We start from the raw sequence: 24451 nt of genomic DNA on the forward strand, positions 1-24451 counted from the left end.
CGTATTTCTCAACTATGCTGAAGACCCCCTTAGCTGTCTATACTTGCAGTAGATTAGGGCTGACTTAGCTAGCCACACTGTAGGGGATATCTAGATAAAGGGGAAGCTATTTTACCAGTCTCCTACACAAACATGGGGTTACAAATTAGTTCAGTAATAGAATTTGAATAAAGGTTTGAATATTTAAACAAATACTGTATGTCAGTGCATTTAGGATACAGTGCTTTTTGGATACTCCTATTAATACCACCATACAAATCGGATAGTTACAATCACTGACCCAGGGTTCAATGGTTGGATTATACAGAAATAGGGAGACTTGTTAGTTGAGGACACATTGTTGTGGTTATTGTCCATAGGGAATTTTAAACTTGACCCACCCCCGAGGGTCCCATACAAAGAGCTGCCAACTTTTTCTGGAGGGACCAAGATGGCCAATATTATCGGCCTGTGTATAGACAGTATTACAGTATTATTGTTCTGGGTAAGTTCCCCTGAAGGACCAAAATGTCAAATCAATAAACTTATTTTTTATATTTTATTCACCATTTATGAAATCCCATGAGCGCTCTATTAATTTTTTGTATTTAGGGAAAGATGGGTCTTTAAGAGTGTTAAGAAATGCACCTGGGACAAAATATATTGCCAGCCAGGATGAGGTTGTTACATCAGCACAGAGATTTATAGTGATATCTTTGAAGCAGATGCATCTCCATTTGTAACACTATTTACTGACAAGGAAGCCACCTGGGCTAATAGACCATTGTATACAGACATTTCACTGCTGTTAATATCATGCATTAAAAAAAAGAAACCACAAATACTCTACTAAATTCATTGTAAAGTAGGAATGTCTTTCCTGTAAGGGAAACCAGTGTGCAGCCTGACTACTTGTGGTTCACTTGAGGTTCCTTCCTCCTGGTAGATTCAGTAATGGGATCCAAGGAATCACTTTCAACAAGAGAAAAACAGTTGTCATATTCCTCGTGATTATGTATCATTTAGGTTATTTTAATTGGCATAGTACTAAAGGAAACATCCAGTAATTAAATAACTATAGCAACACTTCCAAATGATTATCTCTCTTCACTCTGCAGCAGCAGGAAAGAACAATGGATATTCGCATTGCATAACAGAATATCATTGTAACAAGCTGCTTATTTGCTGTGTGGGTTGATGGTTGTTTCCAATATCACTCAAAAGCATCGCATTTCAATCCAAAATTAAATAGCTCTTGATAGAACTAGAGATGGACTAAGCTCAGGAGAACTATGAGAGTAAAAAAAACTGCTGTTGCTGAAACAACAAAATTAAATGTTTTCTGTGCCAGATGTTGGACAATTGAACTTTCTGCACAGCTAACCAGTGCCATTTTCTAAATTCCCCATTATGCAAGAGCACAGTGTTAGGAATAGTATGAAATATTTTACCTGTGACAATGTTTGTGGAAAGGCAACTGGAGATATGTTATAGGAGAAGGAATACTATTTTACACTTAGGGGTTCCAAAAGTTAGGCACCCCCAAGTGACTAATTCTAGTGAGCACGACAGAGCAAACCTTAAGATAAACCCAATAGGATTGCTTTGTCTACAGCGAGGATCCCCAACCTTTAGAACCCGTGATCAACATTCAGAAGTAAAAGAAGTTGAGGAGCAACACTAGCATGAATAATATTCTTGGGGTGCCAAATTAGTGCTGTGATTGGCCATTTGGTAACCCCTATGTGGATTGTCAACCTACATTGAGGCTCAGTTTTGCAGTACATCTGGTTTTTATACAACCAAAACTTGCCCCAAGCCTGGAATTCAAAAATAAGCTTCAGCTTTGAGGCCACTGGGAGCAACTTCCAGGGGGTTGGAGAGCAACATGTTACTTTCGAGCTACTGGTTGGGGATCACTGGTCTACAGTAAGGATTGATTTTATCTTAGCTGGGATCGAGTACACGGTACTTTTTTGTTAGTACAGGAAAAAAAGAAAATTGTTTTTAAAAATTTGAATTATTTTTTTTTAAATAGAGTCTAAGTCCGGATAACGATCCCATACCTGTATGAGACACTCATTTGGCGATACCAGGCTTAACCCTAGGGTCAAACGATTGGATTACAATGGAGGGAATAGAAGCAGTCAGACTCTGGCTGGCTGACGTGGTCTGCAATCAGACTGGAAAATCAAACCTGCCTGATTGCTGATTTTCGGTTGGTTATCAGTGAGATGGGCCTGTTGGACGGCAACATAAAGCAAATAAGGGCAAATAAGCTTCTGAATCAGTCTAGGGTCCAAGGGTCCAAGTCGGCAGCTTAAATCTGCCTGTGTATGGCCATACTTGGCTAAGAGAAGCAGTTGCTTTCCATGGATGGAACAAAGGGACAGAATCTTACAACATTTCCAGGTGCTTCATAGAGTACTTTAGAAAATAGAGCAATCCAAATATTTGCATACAGCATGGTAAAATTTGGAGCACAATCTGACATTTTGGATGTTATCAAAATTCAATTTAAACCTTTTCGGATTGTTACACGAAAACCACAACTTTCGGATTTTTCGGATTTGATGCCCGAAAAGTTAGCATTTTGTGTGAAATTGGCAGAAAAGCCAGAAAATGTTGGATTATTGTAGGAAACTCAGCACAGACAATAATAGCTTCAAACTGCAAATAGGACCTCTGCCATTGACTTGTACAGGACCCCAACAGGTTGAAGATGGAGCGTTTTTGGATTCAGACTTTTTGAAGCCTCAAGGTAAAATAAATATCAAAAGATTTGAGTTTTTTTCCACTAAAATTCGTATTAAGTGTTTAGTATTCGGACTATAATAAATAACCCTTTAAAAGTGCGATTGCATTCATATTTTCCTAATAGGAGAAGTAAGTCTTAATGATTGTGCAACAGAACTTTCCATTAGTACCCCATTAAAGATTCCTCTCTATACGGTATTTAAGAGAAGATGCATTATGGCACAAAAGCAAAAGGCAAATAGAAGAAGCATTCTGTTCTTTCTCCTTGTTAGTCTGTACCTCATAAACTCGAAGCTTTTGATCCATTCAGATGAGATGATTATATCATATGAACACTAATAACATTAAGCAGCAAGAAAATGCTGAACTTTGCTGCTTATTAACTTGACCCCACTTCAGATAGGGCCATTGGTCATGAAGTCAAGCAATTCTGAGAAATCCATTACAGCGCATACAATAATATAATATTGTGTGCTTGCTTTCATTTGCCACATTTATAAAGTCTTTTCTTTAACTAATTCTTTATTTAACCATACAAATAACTTATTACAGAATGTTTATCCTGCAGCAGATCACATGTAAAATGTATATCTCCAAAGCGTAAGAACATTTCTTGTATTTATGGTACTTATGAGTATGTCAAATTATATCAAGAAATTCACCTTGTGATTTTAACTAAAAGTTCCCTTGAAAGGGACAGAATACTCTAATGTTTAATGATGTTTTTTAAAAAAGGTAAGGGAAGCAAACAGGCAAATTGAAACTATTCCATGTTTGGTCCTTGTGAGATGGATGGATGGATAGATAGATAGATAGATAGATAGATAGATAGATAGATAGATAGATAGATAGATAGATAGATGATAAATAGATAGATAGATAGATAGATAGATAGATAGATAGATAGATAGATAGATGATAGATAGATAGATGATAGATAGATGATAAATAGATAGATAGGTAGATAGATAGATAGATAGATAGATAGATAGATAGATAGATAGATGATAAATAGATAGATAGATAGATAGATAGATAGATAGATAGATAGATAGATAGATAGATAGATAGATAGATAGATGATAGATAGATAGATGATAGATAGATGATAAATAGATAGATAGGTAGATAGATAGATAGATAGATAGATAGATAGATAGATAGATAGATAGATAGATAGATAGGTAGATAGATAGATAGATAGATAGATAGATAGATAGATAGATAGATAGATAGATAGATAGATAGATAGATAGATGATAGATAGATAGATAGATAGATAGATAGATAGATAGATAGATAGACAAAGATAGATAGATAGATAAATAGATAGGTAGATAGATAGATAGATAGATAGATAGATAGATAGATGATAAATAGATAGATAGATAGATAGATAGATAGATAGATGATAGATAGATAGATAGATAGATAGATAGATAGATAGATAGATGATAAATAGATAGATAGATAGATAGATAGATAGATAGATAGATAGATAGATGATAGATGATAAGTAGATAGATGATAGATAGATAGATAGATAGATAGATAGATAGATAGATGATAGATAGATAGATATAACTGTATTAGAACAGCCCTATAATGTTCACTAATGTTGACAGAGCCTATTCTTCAATGACATACAGTATTTCAACTTGCCTAAGACATGTGCAATTGGTTATAATGGAACTGTCACAGTTTTTGCCTAAAATGCTGGAATTCCAGTTTTGCAACTAATTGGTCTCCTGTTAAAGTAAATGACAGGAGGCACAGACAGATTTTGGATGCTTCTCCGCTGACTGAAAAATGCTGCCAGACAGTATGCTGCTTGTGCTATTAGCCTGACCCTTTCTACACCAATTCAACAACATTTAATGAAGCCATGTTTTTGGGGGGTTTTTCATTTTCTTTGGAAATATGTTTTTTTGATGGACTTTTGAGAGCAAGTTATACATATAATGGGTAATGTAATAAATTGCCTAAGCAGCATTTACTGATTAACGTTTTAAAACAAACTTGAGACTTTTCATAATGTTGCCCCTTACTGTATTGTCTTAAAGGGCATGTAAAGGCAAAATAATAAAATCCCATTTTTACTATAATGTGTACCGTCTTTATAAGAAACCTGACTGTATGCAGTGAAATTCTCCCTTCATTTACTGCTGTGGATAGGAATTGTCAGATGGTCCCTAACTGCTGAGCAGGGAAACAATCATACTTATGAACAGCAGGGGGAGCCCCCGCCTTACTTCCCAGCCATGCAGAACTCAAGCAGCTTTGTTTATGAGATCCCTAAGCAGCCCAGACCACACTGAGCATGTGCACAGTCTTAGTCTTGCAAAGATGTTTAACAAAGTTACAAGATGGTGACCCCCTGTAGCCAACTTTGAAAGCATAAATTATTTGTTTGATTAGGCTTGTGGTGCAGTAAGTTCATGTTTATATTTAGTATACAAAATACAGCATTTCTAGCCTTATTCTATTTTAGACTTTACATGCCCTTTAAAGCGGTAGTTCACCTTTTAGGTAACTTGTATTATGTTATAGAACGGCCAATTCTAAGCAACTTTTCAATTGGTTTTCATTATTTATTTTTTATAGTTTTATAGTTATATGCCTTTTTCTTCTGACTCTTTGCCGCTTTCAAATGTGCGGTCGCTGACTCCCTTCTAAAAAACAAATGCTCTGCAAGGCTACAAATTTATTGTTATTGTTACTTTTTATTACTGATCCTTCCATTCAGGCCTCTCCTATTCATATTCCAGTCTCTCATTCAAATCAATGCATGGTTGCTAGGGTAATTTGGCACCTAGCAACCAGATGGCTGAAATTGCAAACTGGAGAGCTGCTGAATAAAAAGCTAAATAACTTGAAAACCTTCCATAATAAAAAATAAAAACCAATTGCAAATTGTCTCAGAATATCACTCTCTACATCATACTAAAAGTTATCTCACAGGTGAAAAACCCCTTTAAGGTGGCTATAGACTTAACAAATTAAGATCTTTCCTGAAAAAGATCTTTCCAAGAAAGATTGTTCATTTCAACACATAAGTGTAGAGCTGAATGTCACATATACAGGTAGAAACAATAGAATTATACCTCTATCTGACGATTCAGCATTAAACAGTGGTCGATGTTCAGGTGCCTTCAAAGGCGTCCAATCAAAATTTTCCACCTCGACCTATTGGCAAGCCGACCGATATCCAAGTCTTCTGCCGATATCGGTCAGCTCATCTCCCACCATACACTCACTGAATATCGTATGGTGGACATAGACGCACAGATAATACCGTACAAAATGAATATCCGTGCGTGTATGGTGGGAAAAGTGCAGGCCGTTATCGACCGAAGACTTGGATATCGGTCTGCTCGTTGATCGGGCTTCGTGGAAAATTTTGATCAGGTTCCTTTAAGGGCACCCAAACATCGGTCATTGTTAATGCTGAAACGTCAGATACACTTTTTCAATTACACTTTTTACACTGCAAATAATTCAAATATAAATGTTTGTCGCCAATTTATCTCGGGCGACAAATCTCTCCGTTGGACCTTGCCCTAACTTTATAGATCAAGAGGGGCTTTAACAACATGAATCCAAAAACACACAACTTCAAATAAAACATTTTACTTGTATAGAATAAAAGTACACTTCATTTACACTTACAAGTGAGAAGCACTGAAATGGACATTTCATTAGACTTTTGTCTAACATGACCCTAAAAACTGGTGGCAGTGCCAATGCATCCTTTCTAGATATTCAGATGAATTACGAGCAAGTGGGAATGGCAAAGGGAACGATTAGGGGCATATTTATCAAGGGTCGAATTTCGAATTTGAAAAACTTCAAAATTCGTATTGAAAAAGACCATCTGAAATTAAGTTTTTTCGATCAAATAGTCCGTATTCTGCCGATTTCGAATCGTATGAATCGAATTAGATTTTTTTCCCCAAAAAAACTTTGATTTTTCAAAGTCCACCAATTCATTGTTTCTAGGAGGTCCCCCATAGGCTAAAACAGCAAGTCGGCAGGTTTTAGATGGCGAATGGTCGAAGTCGAATTTTTAAAGAGACAGTACAGGGCATATTTATCAAGGGTTGAATTTAGAATTGAAAAAACGTCAAATTTGAATTAAAAAAGAACAACCAAAATGAAGTCGAAGTTTTTTTTTGGTAGAATAGGTCCATTTTCGGCAGAATTTGAATCGTACAAATCGAAGGAATAGCGCAAAGTCAAAGTCCACCAAAGTCAAAGTCCACCAATTGACTCCAAATAGGTTGTAGGAGCCCCCATAGGCTAAAACAGCAATTCGGCAGGTTTTAAAGAGGTAGCCTTTTTAAAGAGACAGTACATGATAAATTTTGATATTTGAAATTTATCAGCTTGTGTGTGATTTACAGAAACACTCTCACCAGTTAGTGCATGCATTTGCACTGGAATTCTGGGGGAAATGCAACCTGCAACTTGTGCCACTTTACTAAAAGAGGCTTAGCATGTCAAATGCCAAATAGCTGATTTTTATTGTATTTCTACTCTTATAATCAAAGAATCATCTGCTTTTGCATTAGTTAGTGGAAAAGGTAGATTGCTGAAGTGCCTAAATGTTTAAGGTTCTACACGATGCAGTCCTAGGTTAATTACTAAGTCTGCTCAACGCTACAGCAGGGCAGGAATTTTTCCATGAGAGATGATGCTCTCTCTCTGTCTGTCCAGCATGCCTTTTATATAATTGCGTTAATATGTAAGAACTGAAAGAACATTCGCATTTAACTATTAACCTGTAAACAATGATAAACCAAATGATGTTATCTGAATGAGCAGTGGCTTTAAAAGCACACCTGCGTGCTGCTCTGGTTTATATGACAAGCAATTACAGTATGAAGAGCTTTCGACAGAAAAATGTTCTGCTTTCCATGTGATCTGCACCTGTGCTTTACTGGCTGGCTTTAACCCTTGCCTTACCTATTCCACAGTTCAGACCTCTTCTTTTCCATTTCATAGTGTGAGATGGGCGTGCAGATTTGCTAATGGGCGAAGTGGCCGTCGCTTTTGAAAATTCACCAGAAATCCGATCCGTAGGGACATCAGCAACAGGCATAAAGAGATCGTTGCTAGCGCAGTTTTTGCTCAGACGAACGATTGTTACTCCGCAAATTCACTAAAGTGCAAATTTTACAGAACGTTATCTCTTTTGCCAGCGTTTCCTTTGCCACCTTAGACCTGGCGAACTGATAAGATGAAGCTACATCCTCCTCGATCTTATGTCAGTGACATCATATCCTGTATGCCGAAAAGTCATCAAAATTTTAAAAGTTTGTTTTAGGGTGGGCTCATGTCTAGGGCATTAGAGGATCTCGTTTGTCTTTATTTTGCTTCCATTTTTAATAATAAGTGGCCACTTCAAGCATTTGCATCTCTAATAAAGATGTATATATGACCTATATGTACCCGCCCTATTCAAACTGACCTACGAAGTTTCGTTAGGCAGAAACAAACATTAGCGAGAATTTGCTATGAAATGCTCGTGCTGGCGAATTAACCCTAGTGAAACTTCGCCAGCATTTGGCTGCCCAAACGCAACTTTGCATTTTAGTGAATTAGCGTAGTTGACGGGAATTTGCGTTTGGCCAAGTGGCGCAGACTGGCGAAACCTTCGCAGGCGAAGATTCGCCCTTTAGTGAATTTGCCCCTAGGTCTTTAAAGCACAAATAGCTAATATAATTCCATTTTTCTTGTTGTTACAGGCAGCAGGACAAGAAGGGAATTCTTTGATTCAGGAGAATCAACATGAAAAAGCTCTGGATTATTACTCTCTGGCTGTTATTTCTAGCAACAATAACCCGAAATACTTACGGCAGCGTGCCATGTGCCTCACTCACCTGAGAGATTACAGCAGCGCAATAAAGGACATAGATAAGGCAATTCTGCGGCACAGTTCTCATGATTTAAAGACCCAAGCAGAAGACTATTGTTCCAAAGGCCACATTCTGCTGTTGTCTTGTGATGAAGACGCCGCTACCACGCAGTACATGAAAGCCATTAGTATGGAGCACGCTTCAGCCGTCGCCAGCATTAACAATATGCCTGGCAGGGTTAAACTTGCTGGAATATTTAGCCAGGTTGCGAACAGATATTTTGAGCAACGTTTGTTTGAAGAGTCTTGGAAAATGTCAGAGTGTGGTCTTCTTATTGATGAGAATAACCAAGAACTGAAGAGACTAAAAGCAAGAATTAAGAGGGAAGCATCTGGGTGTATCGTCCATTAATATGAAATTAGTTTCATGCAGCTGAAAGCTTGAATTTATCAACCACACTATATGGCAGTGTGAAATGTATTAAATGCATTTATAATAATAAAAACACTGGAAACCAGTACTGTAATTTGGTTTATGGTTGATGGAATGGACCTGGAGTTGAACAATAAAGTTCAACTTTAGTAACTCAGGGGTCCGTTTACTAAAGTGCGGTAAATCTGACTTTAAGTTTGCTCATGTTATCGCTGAGAATATCCTTCTGCCAGAATATTCGCAGCGACTACGTTTACTGAACAACGATGTGCTCAGAACGAACCAGCATATGTTAGCGGTAATTTTAGCGAGATGCAAATTTTCTGGCGACAAATTTGTTTTTGCAAATATTTATGCTATAAAATAGTCTTGTTTTATGGAGGTTATTATGGCAATTTTTACTGTGACATTTATGGCCAGAAATGCATCTTCAAAACTCATAAACTTTATTGACTGATGATTATACCATCCAACAACATTACCAGAGTAACACCAATCAAACATATATGCATCATATAAACCCTTCAGCCAATAGAATCATATGAACAAACCAGTCAATCTCTTTGCTTCATATAAAGGCACAGTTTAATGTAGCCAATCACAATGAAAAGACAATAGTGTAGAGGCTGACGAATCTTTGGACTGTGATGTCCGCTGCCAATAATACGCCTCTGAGCTGAAATTGCAGCAGATAGAAGCAGAAGCCAAAACATCCTATCAGCAATAGCTACAGATCTGTCTCCTGTCAGCAAAGAATGATGGGTAAAAAAAAAGTATTATTGAATATTTCCAGCCCCTTGAGAATTTTCCTGGCGAAAACATACATTTATGCCATTACATAGGTGGCGGTAAAATTTTTCGAATATTCTTGCATAAATTTTGTCAAATTTGCAAATTTGGCTGTTTATTAAACCAGGCGTTAATGTGTACGTAGCGTTATTTTCAGCAAATGCGATAACTGGCGAAAACATAATCTTGCACAAGAAAATTCGCAAATTTATATTTACTGCAGGTAAAACTGGCGAAAACATATTCTGCGACAAATTTGTCTATATTTTGTGCGAATATTTTTACCGCACTTAAGTAGACACTTTAGTAGACGGAGGCCTATTTTATAAAGGTCAAATGTTAGTGGTATTCAAGAATATAGCGTAAAATATTAAATCGTTTTCGGATAATTACTAGTGAAAAAAATTCAAAAACCTCTAATGGGGGAATGTAATGAAAGTCGGTAACAGAAAAACTATTCACAACGCGAAAAGTTATGCCATTGTGCGAAAAAAAAATTGCTATGTGCGAATTTAAAATAGCTTTTGCGAACCCGGAAACTGTTTAGCGACCACTTCCGACAGTGGGAGACCGTTTGTGAATTTTATAGTTAAGAGCAGTAAATGTAATAAAACTTCTTACTGAAAATTTCATTAGCTCCAAAAGATTACGACACCTTCAAACACTTCTTAAGAGTGCGCAATTAAAATTCGCAATGCAATAACAGTTTAATGAATAATATTACATTGTGAGATGTGGATTTTTATTCTTATTGGTGCGAATTGTTTTGATCTTTGCGACTTTTATTGCATTCCCCCGAAAAAGTCTTAATGGCTAAAAATAGAAGTTCAATAGGATCAGAGCAGCTCCCACTGACTTCTAGGGGACCTCCGTCTTTACTTGAAGAAGTTTTGTATTAGAGTTTTTCTTGGTTTTTAATAAATCTCAAGTTTTTAGATTTAAAATCTCTAGATGGATGGGTCGTTAAAAGGTCCTATTGCACCATAAAATGGAAATGGTCTAAATGCATTTAACTATGTGCAAAGTTCTGAAACACTGAATTTTTGTATAGAAATGGTACCTTTATGTTTTTAAGGAGGTTTAAGTTTTTCCATTTCCGAGCAGATCGTTATTTTTTCATACTCATCAAAGATCATTCATGTGACAATTGGACTGCAACGTAGTGTAATTAATCAGTTTTATGTATGAAATGTTTTTGACGAGTAAAACTGGTCAACGTGTTAAACCTGTCCTTTAATATTATATCCTAAGGACCAAAAACTTGCAGATTTGCTCCAAATTCAATCAGCTTATCAATTGGAAAAGGCATTCTCAAATAGACACACCTCTTCTTGATTAGTCACGATAGGCACCAATGGAAAATTCCTTTGATTTTAATACATTTTTGGTGATAATAGTCATGGAAAGTGACACATAACACTGAAAAGAGAGAGTAAAAGGCATACAGAGTTGTTTTTGACAAAGCATTATGATTTCATTTTAAAAAGTTTTCATTTTAAAAAGTTACCATGTAGTAGTATACCAGTACCATGGTCTCCAGGGCAGAAAATTAAAGATCTGCTGTGCCCTGTAATAATTGGAGGTGGTGGAGGATCAGCAGGGGTGTAACTACAGAGGAAGCAGACCCTGCGGCTGCAGGGGGGCACAGAAAGTATAGAGGCCCCACAAGGCCCTAATTCATATACAATTTCAATAAATATTGGTAAAACAAGTCAACCTCTAGACGTTTTGGGGGCCTGAAAAATATTTGCTGTGGGGCCCAGTAATATATATTTACATCAGTGAGTAAAGTGAGTGGGTAAGGTTGGGGGGTTGATATCACTCCAACTAGCAGTGCAGCAGTAAGAGTGACAGAAGGTTATCAGAGCACAGGTCACATGACTGATGGCACCTGGGAAACTAACTTCTCTAGCCCCATGCCAGTTTTCAAAGTTAAATATAAAAAATCTATTTGCTAATTTGAAAAACAATTTTTAACTGATGCATTTTGTAAAAATAACAAACATCCCTTTAATGATTTGTAACACAGAAACTTAAATCGACGGTGTTGGTGACTTGAATGTCAATGTCACAGATTTTATGATCCACAGCACATAAAATGTTAAATATTTAAATTACTTTTAACCCCTTTTGCAAGCTCATTGAGTTCCCTTTAGGCAGTGGTGTGTTGGACTCAATTTAAACCCCTGTTGGAGGTCCAGTTTTTTTATTTTTCTAGTCTATTTAGGACACTCTTTATGTATCATTCAGTCAAAGTTCTCAAAACACATTGACCAAGTTGGGTTGGAGGTGGAAATAGGAGACCAAACAGATATTTTTACCAAATCCCACTATAAATGGCCTTCTCACTAAAACCCCCTTACCAATTCTCCAGACCCCATCAGAGTGGCCAGTTTGGCACTGTATTAAAAGATGAATATTTTTTTCTATTACTTATATTTCATATTTGATTTATATTGTGAAAAAGTCTCATGCCCACAATTTAATTTATATGAAAGGAGACCTATAGGATAAACGAAAAACCCCTAATTTTGTAGGCAATTATAAGTAATATATGGAGGTGCTTTAACATGGTGCTAAAAATTTATATTATCTTTAAAAATAGCCCCATTATTGGAGCTCCCTATAGATGTTCTCTGGTCGCTGCAGGGCTGGATTTACATAGCGGGCACTACTAGACCAGGCACTGTGGATTGGCACATGGGAAATTTAAAAAACTATTGTATCTCATGATCAGTCCCAGAGCTTCCGAACCAATGTGGGTGTGGTTGGGCTTCATTCCGCCCTCTAAAATCCTGCCACCCTAGGCCCGGGCCTTGGTGGCCTTTCCAAAAAACCAGGCCTGGGTCCCTGTCTGTGTTTCAAATGAGGGGTGGGAGTGTCCTAACGGTCCCTGCCATAAGCATAGTAGAAGGGAGACAGCCAATCACAGTCCTGCAGTCACACAAGCACAGACAGGCTTTAGTTCCCTATCAGGTCCAGCTAGCTGCTGATTGGTTCCTGTCCTACAGTACAGTGAGCTGAGAGCCGCCGGCTCCCCTGCACAGCCTGGGAATTCAGGGAGCAGGAAGTGGAAGAGAAGGGAAGGGATTATTAGGGATTTTGCAGAAATATTCAATAAATAAGACAGAAACGCTACTTTTTTTAAGCACAATTCTTCTATATCTAAATGAGTATAATACACTGGTACATTCTTATTTTTTACACAAAATGTCTACTTTATTAAAATGTTTGCCTGCTTCAGACCTATCGGTGACTTCTGCAAGCGAGCATAGCTCATAATTTATTCTGCTATTCAATGCTGCTGACATTTTTTTTTAAAATATTTTGATGAATGTGAACCTTTATCTCGTGTCTCAAGTTTGTCTGTACAGCTTACAATATGATGGTATATGGGAGAAAATAATGAGTGCATAAAATAACACAAATGCTATCACGGGTAGTGCTGTAATAGAAATGTTGTTATCACAGAGCAGGCTTCAAACCTTTACATCTTTGTCCTTGGTCATACAATTCCCAGTAATACTTCTTAACACGATTATCACACACTGTTTTAGAGAAGGACACATCTTAAAAATTCTTAAAAATGGGGTATTCTATATGTCTACCGAGCTCAAGAGATAACGTTGAATTTAAATATATGTAAAGGAGAAGGAGAGCTACGGAGGCATTTTATTGCCAATAGATTAGCTGCAATAGTGCAGCCCCATATTAGCTTGCTGTGACATCACTTCCTGCCTGAGTCTCTCCCTGCTCACTCATAGCTCTGGGCTCAGATTACAGCAGGGAGGGGAGGAGTCAGGAGTAGAGGAGCAAATTGAGCATGCTCAAGCCCTAGCCCTGGAGGTTTAAGATGAAAACAGGAAGTCTGATACAGAAGCCCATGTTTACACAATAGAAGGACAAAAATGCTGTGTTTCTTTTGACAGAGGACTCAGAGCAGCATTACTTTGAGGGTTTACTGGTGTATTTATATAGACCTTTCTGATAAAGCTTACTTACTCTTAGCCTTTCCTTCTCCTTTAAGCATAGTTCATAAATATGTCATATCTTGGTAAGTAAGGGTGGCTGGTTATTATAAGCTTCTATTAGCTGGAGTTGGTCTAACTCATAAGTGGATCAGAGCCTCTCTCTGCAGCACAGTTGCTTATTAGCATTAAGCAATTTCAAGGATCTAAAGAGATAAAGTCCTTGTGTGCCCAAGGTCACTTAAAATAAATTGCAATTGGCATAACAAACTTTCTCATTAGGTACTCGGGCTTGAATCACATTTCACTTGTATAATTTATGTTAAAGCTTCTGGCATGCTGAATCCATAACTCAGTGACAGTTTAGATCAGCCATCTCCTCTTTCAAATAAGCAGAAATTTAAAGTTAAAGGATAATGAGTCACGAAGCCTCTTTTATGTGTGTGTTATTCTGTTTTTGTGATGGCTCATGACAAGTAAATGGTTATGAAGGTTCTACAGTCTGCCTCGCTCACATTGTACCTATAACACATAAATAGATAAATACTTGAATATATTAGTAAGAAGTGACATCTTCATACCGCCATTTAAAGGAGAAAGAAAGGCTAAAATGAAGTAAGCTTTCTCAGAAAGGTCTATGTAAATACACCAGTAAACCTGCTGCTCTGAGTCCTCTGTCAAAAGAAACACAGCATTTCTTTCCTTCTATTGTGTACACATGGGCTTCTGTATCAGTCTTCCTGTCTTTAGCTTAAACCTCCAGGGCTAGGGCTTGAGCATGCTCAGTTTGCTCCTCTTCCCCCTCCCTCCTCCCCTCCCTGCTGAGTGAGCAGGGAGAGACTCGTGAAATGATGTCACACCAAGCTAATATGGCAGCTGCTATCCTAAACAAACAGAGAGAGCTTCTAGAGCTGTTTACTAAGGCATGTTAAAGCATTCGGCAGAATAAAAAAAGTGTTATAGCTTGCACTACAATGGGTCTCTAGTGAATGATTTTGCATTTGCACCTCTAAGGACTGGACTCACAATTTAGTACTATAACAATTGCTCCTTTAGCAAACATCATGGGGTCAAGGTAAACCTGCTAAACATGTAGTATAGGCTACTGGTAGTTACAGAAGTGATCACTAGTACAAAACTGGAGAAAAATGTTCAAAAAGGTAAAATTTTGCCAACCGCATCCGAGTCAATGGGTATTTTTTAGCTATTTTTTCTCATATCAAATGCATTGGTGTAAATCGGTTTTTTTTTTGTCTCATTATTTCATCTCGCATCAAATGCATTGAATTCAATTACTTTTGTTTATTTGCCCTGGCAAATTCTCGACAAATGCATGACAAGGGGACTCCTCAATTGACCCTAACTTTCAGCCATCGAATTAAATTCCAGGAGCCAGAAACAAGGTAAAATGGCCAGAGCATTTATTCATATTTCATCAAATAAATAGGACCTTGCAGGCCTCACCTCAAGGCAATATTCAAACCCTGAATTCAATAATAGATTGCTACTATGCCCTGCTATTCCTCACAGAAGACTTGAGGTCAGCTTTAAATTATTAAATCCACCACTGAGTATTAGGCTGCCTCTACCTACAGAGAGAATGGCCCCAAACTCTGCTTCCAGCAGGAGCTGCATCTCCCACCACGAGAGAAGTTCAGCAGCCCTACTGTCGGTCCTGAATCTTCAGTGTGTGTCGATGATAGGAAATTCAAGCGGACTGTCACCTAGCACAAGCAGTAGTAGCATCTGTATCAATCAACCCACCGAGCAGTCACAGGAGAGAACCTCCTTTCTCCCCCTTTAAAATTTCCTGTGCAGCACTCTGGCAACTTGGCATGGTCTGCCGCCACAAGGAGCTCAACTGAAAACCTATCACAGGATGGAATAAAATTGGCCAGTAGAGATGTCGCGAACTGTTCGCCGGCGAACTTGTTCGCGCGAACATCGGGTGTTCGCGCTCGCCGGAAGTTCGCGAACGTCGCGCGACGTTCGCCATTTTGGGTTCGCCATTGTTGGCGCTTTTTTTTGCCCTCTCACCCCAGACCAGCAGGTACATGGCAGCCAATCAGGAAGCTCTCCCCTGGACCACTCCCCTTCCTATAAAAAACCGAAGCCCTGCAGCGTTTTTTCACTCTGCCTGTGTGTGCTGAAGAGATAGTGTAGGGAGAGAGCTGCTGCCTGTTAGTGATTTCAGGGACAGTTGAAAGTTTGCTGGCTAGTAATCGTTTTGATACTGCTCTGTTATTGGAGGGACAGAAGTCTGCAGGGGTTTGAGGGACATTTAAGCTTAGGTAGCTTTGCTGGCTAGTAATCTACCTTCTACTGCAGTGCTCTGTATGTAGCTGCAGTGGGCAGCTGTCCTGCTTCTGATCTCATCAGCTGACTGCTGCAATAACAGTAGTCCTTGTAAGGACTGCTTTTATTTATTTTTTTGTTGTTTACTACTACTACTACTACTACTACTATAAGAGCCCAGTGCTATTAGTCTAGCAGTGTTGGGGAGTGGGACTGGTGTGCTAATCTGCTGCTCCTAGTAGTTCAGCAGCACCAACTTTAATTTTTTTTTTTTAATATTCATTTTTTTTTTTTTTACTTTTTTTTATTTTACTACCGCTGTAGTAGTGTATAAGTTGACCTTTTAGGCATTATTTGCCCTGTAGGCATTATTTGCACACTGTTTTCTTCAACCCGCCATCGAGCTGTGTGACCTTGTTCACATTCTGTCTAAATATCCATAATATTACCGTCTCCAGAAAAAACACCGGAGTCACTTTTTTCAAGCAGCCATAATATATTTTACGTAATCCGTATCCACCGCTGTAGTAGTGTATACGTTGGCCTTGTAGGCATTATTTGCACACTGTTTTCTTCAACCCGCCATCGAGCTGTGTGACCTTGTTCCCATTCTGTCTAAATATCCATAATATTACCGTCTCCAGAAAAAACACCGGAGTCACTTTTTTCAAGCAGCATTCATATATTTTACGTAATCCGTATCCACCGCTGTAGTAGTGTATACGTTGGCCTTGTAGGCATTATTTGCACACTGTTTTCTTCAACCCGCCATCGAGCTGTGTGACCTTGTTCCCATTCTGTCTAAATATCCATAATATTACCGTCTCCAGAAAAAACACCGGAGTCACTTTTTTCAAGCAGCATTCATATATTTTACGTAATCCGTATCCACCGCTGTAGTAGTGTATACGTTGGCCTTGTAGGCATTATTTGCACACTGTTTTCTTCAACCCGCCATCGAGCTGTGTGACCTTGTTCCCATTCTGTCTAAATATCCATAATATTACCGTCTCCAGAAAAAACACCGGAGTCACTTTTTTCAAGCAGCATTCATATATTTTACGTAATCCGTATCCACCGCTGTAGTAGTGTATACGTTGGCCTTGTAGGCATTATTTGCACACTGTTTTCTTCAACCCGCCATCGAGCTGTGTGACCTTGTTCACATTTTGTCTAAATATTGATAATATTATCGTCTCTAGAAAAACCACTTGAGTTACTTTTTTTCAAGCAGCATTCATATATTTTACGTAATCCGTATCCACCGCTGTAGTAGTGTATACGTTGACCTTGTAGGCATTATTTGCACACTGTTTTCTTCAACCCGCATCGAGCTGTGTGACCTTGTTCCCATTCTGTCTAAATATCCATAATATTACCGTCTCCAGAAAAAACACCGGAGTCACTTTTTTCAAGCAGCATTCATATATTTTACGTAATCCGTATCCACCGCTGTAGTAGTGTATACATTGACCTTGTAGGCATTATTTGCACACTGTTTTCTTCAACCCGCCATCGAGCTGTGTGACCTTGTTCCCATTCTGTCTAAATATCCATAATATTACCGTCTCCAGAAAAAACACCGGAGTCACTTTTTTTCAAGCAGCATTCATATATTTTACGTAATCCGTATCCACCGCTGTAGTAGTGTATACGTTGGCCTTGTAGGCATTATTTGCACACTGTTTTCTTCAACCCGCCATCGAGCTGTGTGACCTTGTTCCATTCTGTCTAAATATCCATAATATTACCGTCTCCAGAAAAAACACCGGAGTCACTTTTTTCAAGCAGCATTCATATATTTTACGTAATCCGTATCCACCGCTGTAGTAGTGTATACGTTGGCCTTGTAGGCATTATTTGCACAGTGTTTTCTTCAACCCGCCATCGAGCTGTGTGAGCTTGTTCACATTTTGTCTAAATATTGATAATATTATCGTCTCTAGAAAAACCACTTGAGTTACTTTTTTCAAGCAGCATTCATATATTTTACGTAATCCGTATCCACCGCTGTAGTAGTGTATACGTTGACCTTGTAGGCATTATTTGCACACTGTTTTCTTCAACCCGCCATCGAGCTGTGTGAGCTTGTTCACATTTTGTCTAAATATTGATAATATTATCGTCTCTAGAAAAACCACTTGAGTTACTTTTTTTCAAGCAGCATTCATATATTTTACGTAATCCGTATCCACCGCTGTAGTAGTGTATACGTTGACCTTGTAGGCATTATTTGCACACTGTTTTCTTCAACCCGCCATCGAGCTGTGTGACCTTGTTCACATTTTGTCTAAATATGATAATATTATCGTCTCTAGAAAAACCACTTGAGTTACTTTTTTTCAAGCAGCATTCATATATTTTACGTAATCCGTATCCACCGCTGTAGTAGTGTATACGTTGACTTTGTAGGCATTATTTGCACAGTGTTTTCTTCAACCCGCCATCTAGCTGTGTGTATTATCGTTTCCAGAAAAACAACTGAGTTTTTGTTGTTGTTGTTGTTTTTTTTAAAAATAATGCCAGGCAAAGGCAGGCCGCCACGCAGAGGCCGTGCTAGGGGCCGTGCTGCTATGCAATCCTGTGGCCCTAGCAAATTGCCCAGTTTTAAAAAGCCAATGACCCTGAACTCCCAAAATGCTGAAGAGGTAGTTGACTGGCTTACACAGCACACCCCATCCTCTACCGTTTCTAACTTTACCACAACATCCTCCTCATCCTCCACTGCTATGGCCACCCCACGTAACACTTCCTCCACCACCGGTGCCCCTTCTTCACTGGGGTCAGAGGAGTTATTTTCCAATGAGTTTCTTGAACTGAGTAATGCGCAACCATTATTGCCAGAAGAAGATGAAGGAGATGAGGACCTTACACCAGATTTAATTCTGGCAGAGAACACGATAGAGATGGACATAATGAGTGATGAGGAGGAGGTCCCCGCTGCTGCTTCCTTCTGTGATGTGTCAGAAGAAATTGATGCATCTGAGGAGAATGATGATGAGGAGATTGATGTTTTGTGGGTGCCTAGTAGAAGAGAGCAAGAGGAGGGTAGTTCAGATGGAGAGACGGAGAGTCAGAGAGGCAGTAGGAGAATAAGACTTAGAAGAAGCAGGGAGGACAGCCCGCAGGGATCAGCAGGGCAACAACATGTATCGGCACCTGTGTTCAGCCGGCCAACGCACCCGCCATTGCGCCAATACCGCCAACTCCGCAACTTCTACTGTTACCGCCAGATCGCACACTTCCAAAAGTCAGCAGTGTGGGATTTTTTTAATGTGTGTGCCTCTGACAAAAGCATTGTAATTTGCAATGAGTGCAGTCAGAAACTGAGCCTTGGTAAGCCCAACAGCCACATAGGTACAACTTCTATGCGAAGGCACATGAGCGGCAAGCACAAAGCACTTTGGGAGCAACACCTCAAAGGCAACAGGCAAACTAAAAGCCACACTCCTTCTGGTCCAGCATCTTACTGCTCTACCTCTGCTCTCCTTGACCCGTCTGAACCACCCTCCACTCCGCCTTCCACCTTGACCACCTGTTCCCATTCCCAGTCATCTGCCACCAGCCAAGTTTCTGTGAAGGCCATGTTTGAGCGTAAGAAGCCAATGTCTGACTGTCACCCCCTTGCCCGGCGTCTGACAGCTGGCTTGTCTGCACTCTTAGCCCGCCAGCTTTTACCATACCAGCTGGTGGACTCTGAGGCCTTCCGCAAATTTGTAGCAATTGGGACACCGCAGTGGAAGGTACCCAGCCGCAATTTTTTTTCTAAAAAGGGAATACCACACCTGTACCAACATGTGCAGAGCCAAGTTACCGCATCTCTGTCACTTAGTGTTGGGCCAAAGGTCCATATGACTACTGACGCATGGTCCTCCAAGCATGGTCAGGGCAGGTATGTCACCTACACTGCCCACTGGGTGAACTTGGTAATGGCTGGGAAGCAGGGAATGGGTAGCTCAACAACAACAGTGGAGTTGGTGTCACCGCCACGGATTGCACGCGGTTCTGCCACCACCTCTACTCCTCCATCGCTCTCTACCTCGTCTTCTTCTTCTTCTTACTCTGCTGCTGGGTCCTCCTTCTCCTCCTCCACACCTGTGCACCCCCAGCTCCCCCTAGGCTATTCGACGTGCCAGGTACGCCGTTGTCACGCTGTCTTGGGGATGACGTGCCTGGAAAGCAAAAACCATACCGGATCTGTACTCCTGTCATCTCTGCAGTCACAGGCCGATCGGTGGCTGACCCCACACCAACTGCAGATCGGAAAAGTGGTGTGTGACAATGGAAGCAATCTGTTGGCAGCGTTGAGACTAGGCAATTTAACACATGTGCCCTGCATGGCACATGTGTTAAATTTAATAGTCCAACGTTTTGTCTCCAAGTACCCAGGATTCCAGGACGTTCTCACCCAGTCCAGAAAGGTGTCGGCCCATTTCAGACGTTCCTACACAGCCATGGCACGCCTTGCTGACATTCAGCAGCGCTACAACATGCCAGTCAGGCGTTTGATTTCTGACAGCCAGACTCGCTGGAATTCAACGCTCCTTATGTTGGAACGTCTGCTGCAACAACAAAGGGCCGTCAACGAGTACCTTTTTGAACTGGGTGGTAGGACTGGATCTGCACAGCTGGGGATTTTTTTCCCCCGTTACTGGGTGCTTATGCGCGATGCCTGCAGGCTCATGCGACCTTTTGAAGAGGTGACAAATATGGTCAGTCGCACCGAAGGCACCATCAGCGACCTAATACCCTTCGCTTTCTTCCTGGAGCGTGCCGTGCGACGAGTGACAGATGAGGCTGTAGACCAGCGTGACGAGGAGCTGGAAGCGCACGATTTCTGGTCGGAATCACCAGAACGAACCCAGGCACCTGCTGCAACGCAGGGAGAGGTGCCAGAAGTGGAGTCAGAGGAGGAAGGTGGCTTTGTGGAGGAGGAGGAGGAGGACCAACAGGAGCAGGCTTCCCAGGGGGCTAGTGGTGACCTTTTGGGGACCCCTGGTCTGTACGTGGCTGGGGGAGGAGACCGTGGATGATGCAGTCCTTGATAATGAGGAAGCGGAGATGGATAGCTCTGCATCCAACCTTGTGAGAATGGGGTCTTTCATGCTGTCATGCCTGTTGAAGGACCCCCGTATCAAGAGGCTTAAGGAGAAGGACCTGTACTGGGTCGCAACGCTACTAGACCCTCGGTACAAGCATAAAGTGTCAGAAATGTTACCAACATACCACAAGTCCGAAAAGATGCGGCATTTACAAACCAGCCTGCAAAACATGTTGTACAATGCTTTTAAGGGTGATGTCACTTCAGGAACTCATCAACATTCCAGGGGCAGAGGTGCCAGTAATCCTGCCACGAGCACACCTGCAAGGACAAAGCCCTTTGGCCAGTCTGTAACGTCAGACATGCAAATGTTTTTCTGTCCAAGGCAGCGCCACAACCCTTCTGGATCCACCCTCAAAGAACGCCTCGACCGGCAGGTAGCGGACTACCTGGCATTAACTGCAGATATCGACACTCTGAGGAGCGATGAACCCCTGGACTACTGGGTGCGCAGGCTTGATCTGTGGCCAGAGCTGTCACAATTTGCCATGAACCTCTTGTCTTGCCCAGCCTCAAGTGTGCTCTCAGAAAGGACCTTCAGTGCAGCAGGAGGGATTGTAACTGAGAAGAGAACTCGCCTAGGTCACAAAAGTGTCGATTACCTGACCTTTATTAAAATGAATGAGGGGTGGATCTCGGAGGGTTACTGCACGCCGGAAGACTTGTTCTGACTTCTATGCAGCTGTCCTTCTCTTCAAGCCTCATGACTCCACACACAGCTGTCCTTTAGCGTCCTCCTCCTCCCTCCGCCACCGTTACAAACTAGGGTGCAAACCCTACTGGTTTAATTTTTTCTGGCCTCTGTGCTTCAGTGGCTGCAACCAAAAAAACTGGGCAAACAATGTCTACAAGGTCAACGTATGGCAAAAAATGACTATTTTCAGCATTTATATGGCATATTTTTTCTGGCAACTGTGCTTCAGTGGCTGCATCCAAAAAAATGCATATTTTCTGCATTTATATGGCATAATTTTTCTGGCCTCTGTGCTTCAGTGGCTGCAACCAAAAAAATGCATATTTTCTGCATTTATATGGCATAATTTTTCTGGCCTCTGTGCTTCAGTGGCTGCAACCAAAAAAATTTATATTTTCAGCATTTATATGGCATAATTTTTCTGGCAACTGTGCTTCAGTGGCTGCGACCAAAAAAATGACTATTTTCAGCATTTATATGGCATATTTTTTCTGGCCTCTGTGCTTCAGTGGCTGCGGCCAAAAAAACTGGGCAAACAATGCCTACAAGGTCAACGACGTTGACCTTGTAGGCATTGTTTGCCCAGTTTTTTTGGCCGCAGCCACTGAAGCACAGAGGCCAGAAAAAATATGCCATATAAATGCTGAAAATAGTCATTTTTTGCCATACGTTGACTCAACGTATATGGCAAAAAATGACTATTTTCAGCATTTATATGGCATATTTTTTCTGGCAACTGTGCTTCAGTGGCTGCGACCAAAAAAATGCATATTTTCTGCATTTATATGGCATAATTTTTCTGGCCTCTGTGCTTCAGTGGCTGCAACCAAAAAAATTTATATTTTCAGCATTTATATGGCATAATTTTTCTGTCAACTGTGCTTCAGTGGCTGCGACCAAAAAAATGCATGTTTTCTGCATTTATATGGCATAATTTTTCTGGCCTCTGTGCTTCAGTGGCTGCAACCAAAAAAGTTTATATTTTCAGCATTTATATGGCATAATTTTTCTGTCAACTGTGCTTCAGTGGCTGCGACCAAAAAAATGCATATTTTCTGCATTTATATGGCATAATTTTTCTGGCCTCTGTGCTTCAGTGGCTGCAACCAAAAAAATTTATATTTTCAGCATTTATATGGCATAATTTTTCTGGCAACTGTGCTTCAGTGGCTGCGTCCAAAAAAACTGGGCAAACAATGTCTACAAGGTCAACGTATGGCGAAAAATGACTATTTTCAGCATTTATATGGCATATTTTTTCTGGCAACTGTGCTTCAGTGGCTGCGTCCAAAAAAACTGGGCAAACAATGCCTACAAGGTCAACGTATGGCAGTTGTTTAAAGAGAACAGTAGATTACTAGCCAGCAAAGCTACCTAAGCTAAAATGTCCCTCAAATCCCTGCAGACTTCTGTCCCTCCAATACAGAGCAGTATCAAGCAGATTACTAGCCAGCAAACTTACTATCATCTGTCCCTGAAATCACTAACAGCTCTCCCCCTACACTATCTCTTCCAAGCACACACAGGCAGAATTTTCAGATACATTTTTGCCCTTGATCCCCCTCTGGCATGCCACTGTCCAGGTCGTTGCACCCTTTAAACAACTTTAAAATCATTTTTCTGGCCAGAAATGTCTTTTCTAGATGTTAAAGTTCGCCTTCCCATTGAAGTCTATGGGGTTCGCGAACCGTTCGCGAACCGCTCGCGTTTTTGCGCAAGTTCGCGAATATGTTCGCGAACTTTTTTTCCGACGTTCGCTACATCCCTATTGGCCAGTAGCTTTGTGGTATCATGTTTTTATTGTTTTCTGAGTTTTTTTATATCATACATATGCAAAACATAAAGAAATACATCCCTTTATTGAAATACCTTTAAATAATCTATGACTTGTGTTTTTGCCACCCTTCTGTGGATGTATATTTGTTAGACAAGTTAGAGCAAGTTGAACTTCCCACTAGGTGTGATTGCCTGCCACACCAGCCCAAATAGTTCACTGCAATGAGCACAAGAACCAAAACCACTATAACACTAGGCCAGGAGACTTGACCTAGGAAGACATGGCATTGTTTTGCTACAAATTACCATTTACTCTGTCCATTTGGTAGACTGGGATGTTAACACAGCATTTTAGAGGCAATTTATTCCATCCTGGATACCAATCTTACCCTTCTTTTAATAACAACGGGTTAGGTACAGGTCAGCCTGCCCATCTGCTCTGGTGGTCCTCAGCTGCACCTGCCCAGCTCTGAGGGTAAGGTCAACCAACCACTTACCATGCTTCTTCCAGTGGTACATGCATGGCTCAGAGTGTAACCTCTGCATGCTGTGGAGACCTACCACTAGCAGATCATGCCTGGCTCAGAGCAGGCCCGGACTGGACACCTGTGGGTTCTGGCAAATGCCAGAGGGGCTGCTGTACGGCTCCATAGAAAGCTACAATACAGTGGGCTGGTAGGGGGCTGTTTGGGCCTCTGTGTACTTGGAATGACAGGACCTATTTTGACTCCCAGTCCAGGCCTGGCTCAGAGAGTAAGGTCAACCAACCACTTTGCCATTTTGCTCCCTTCACAGCCTTCCC

At 40.5% G+C, this 24451-nt stretch overlaps 1 protein-coding gene across 2 annotated transcripts in view; it reads left to right on the top strand.

The window, feature by feature from the left end:
• ttc34.S (tetratricopeptide repeat domain 34 S homeolog) overlaps window positions 1–9111 on the top strand; it is a 51942-nt gene extending 42831 nt beyond the window's left edge. For both annotated transcript variants that reach the window (XM_018228010.2, XM_018228008.2), the window contains one exon: window positions 8484–9111. In XM_018228010.2, the coding sequence (XP_018083499.1) occupies window positions 8484–9005 (522 nt within the window). In that variant the 3' untranslated portion in view covers window positions 9006–9111. The remainder of the gene's footprint in view (window positions 1–8483) is intronic.
• The last annotated feature ends 15340 nt before the right edge of the window (window positions 9112–24451 follow it).

Source organism: Xenopus laevis, chromosome 7S (assembly GCF_017654675.1).
Source record: "Xenopus laevis strain J_2021 chromosome 7S, Xenopus_laevis_v10.1, whole genome shotgun sequence".
NCBI classification, from domain to species: Eukaryota; Metazoa; Chordata; class Amphibia; order Anura; family Pipidae; genus Xenopus; species Xenopus laevis.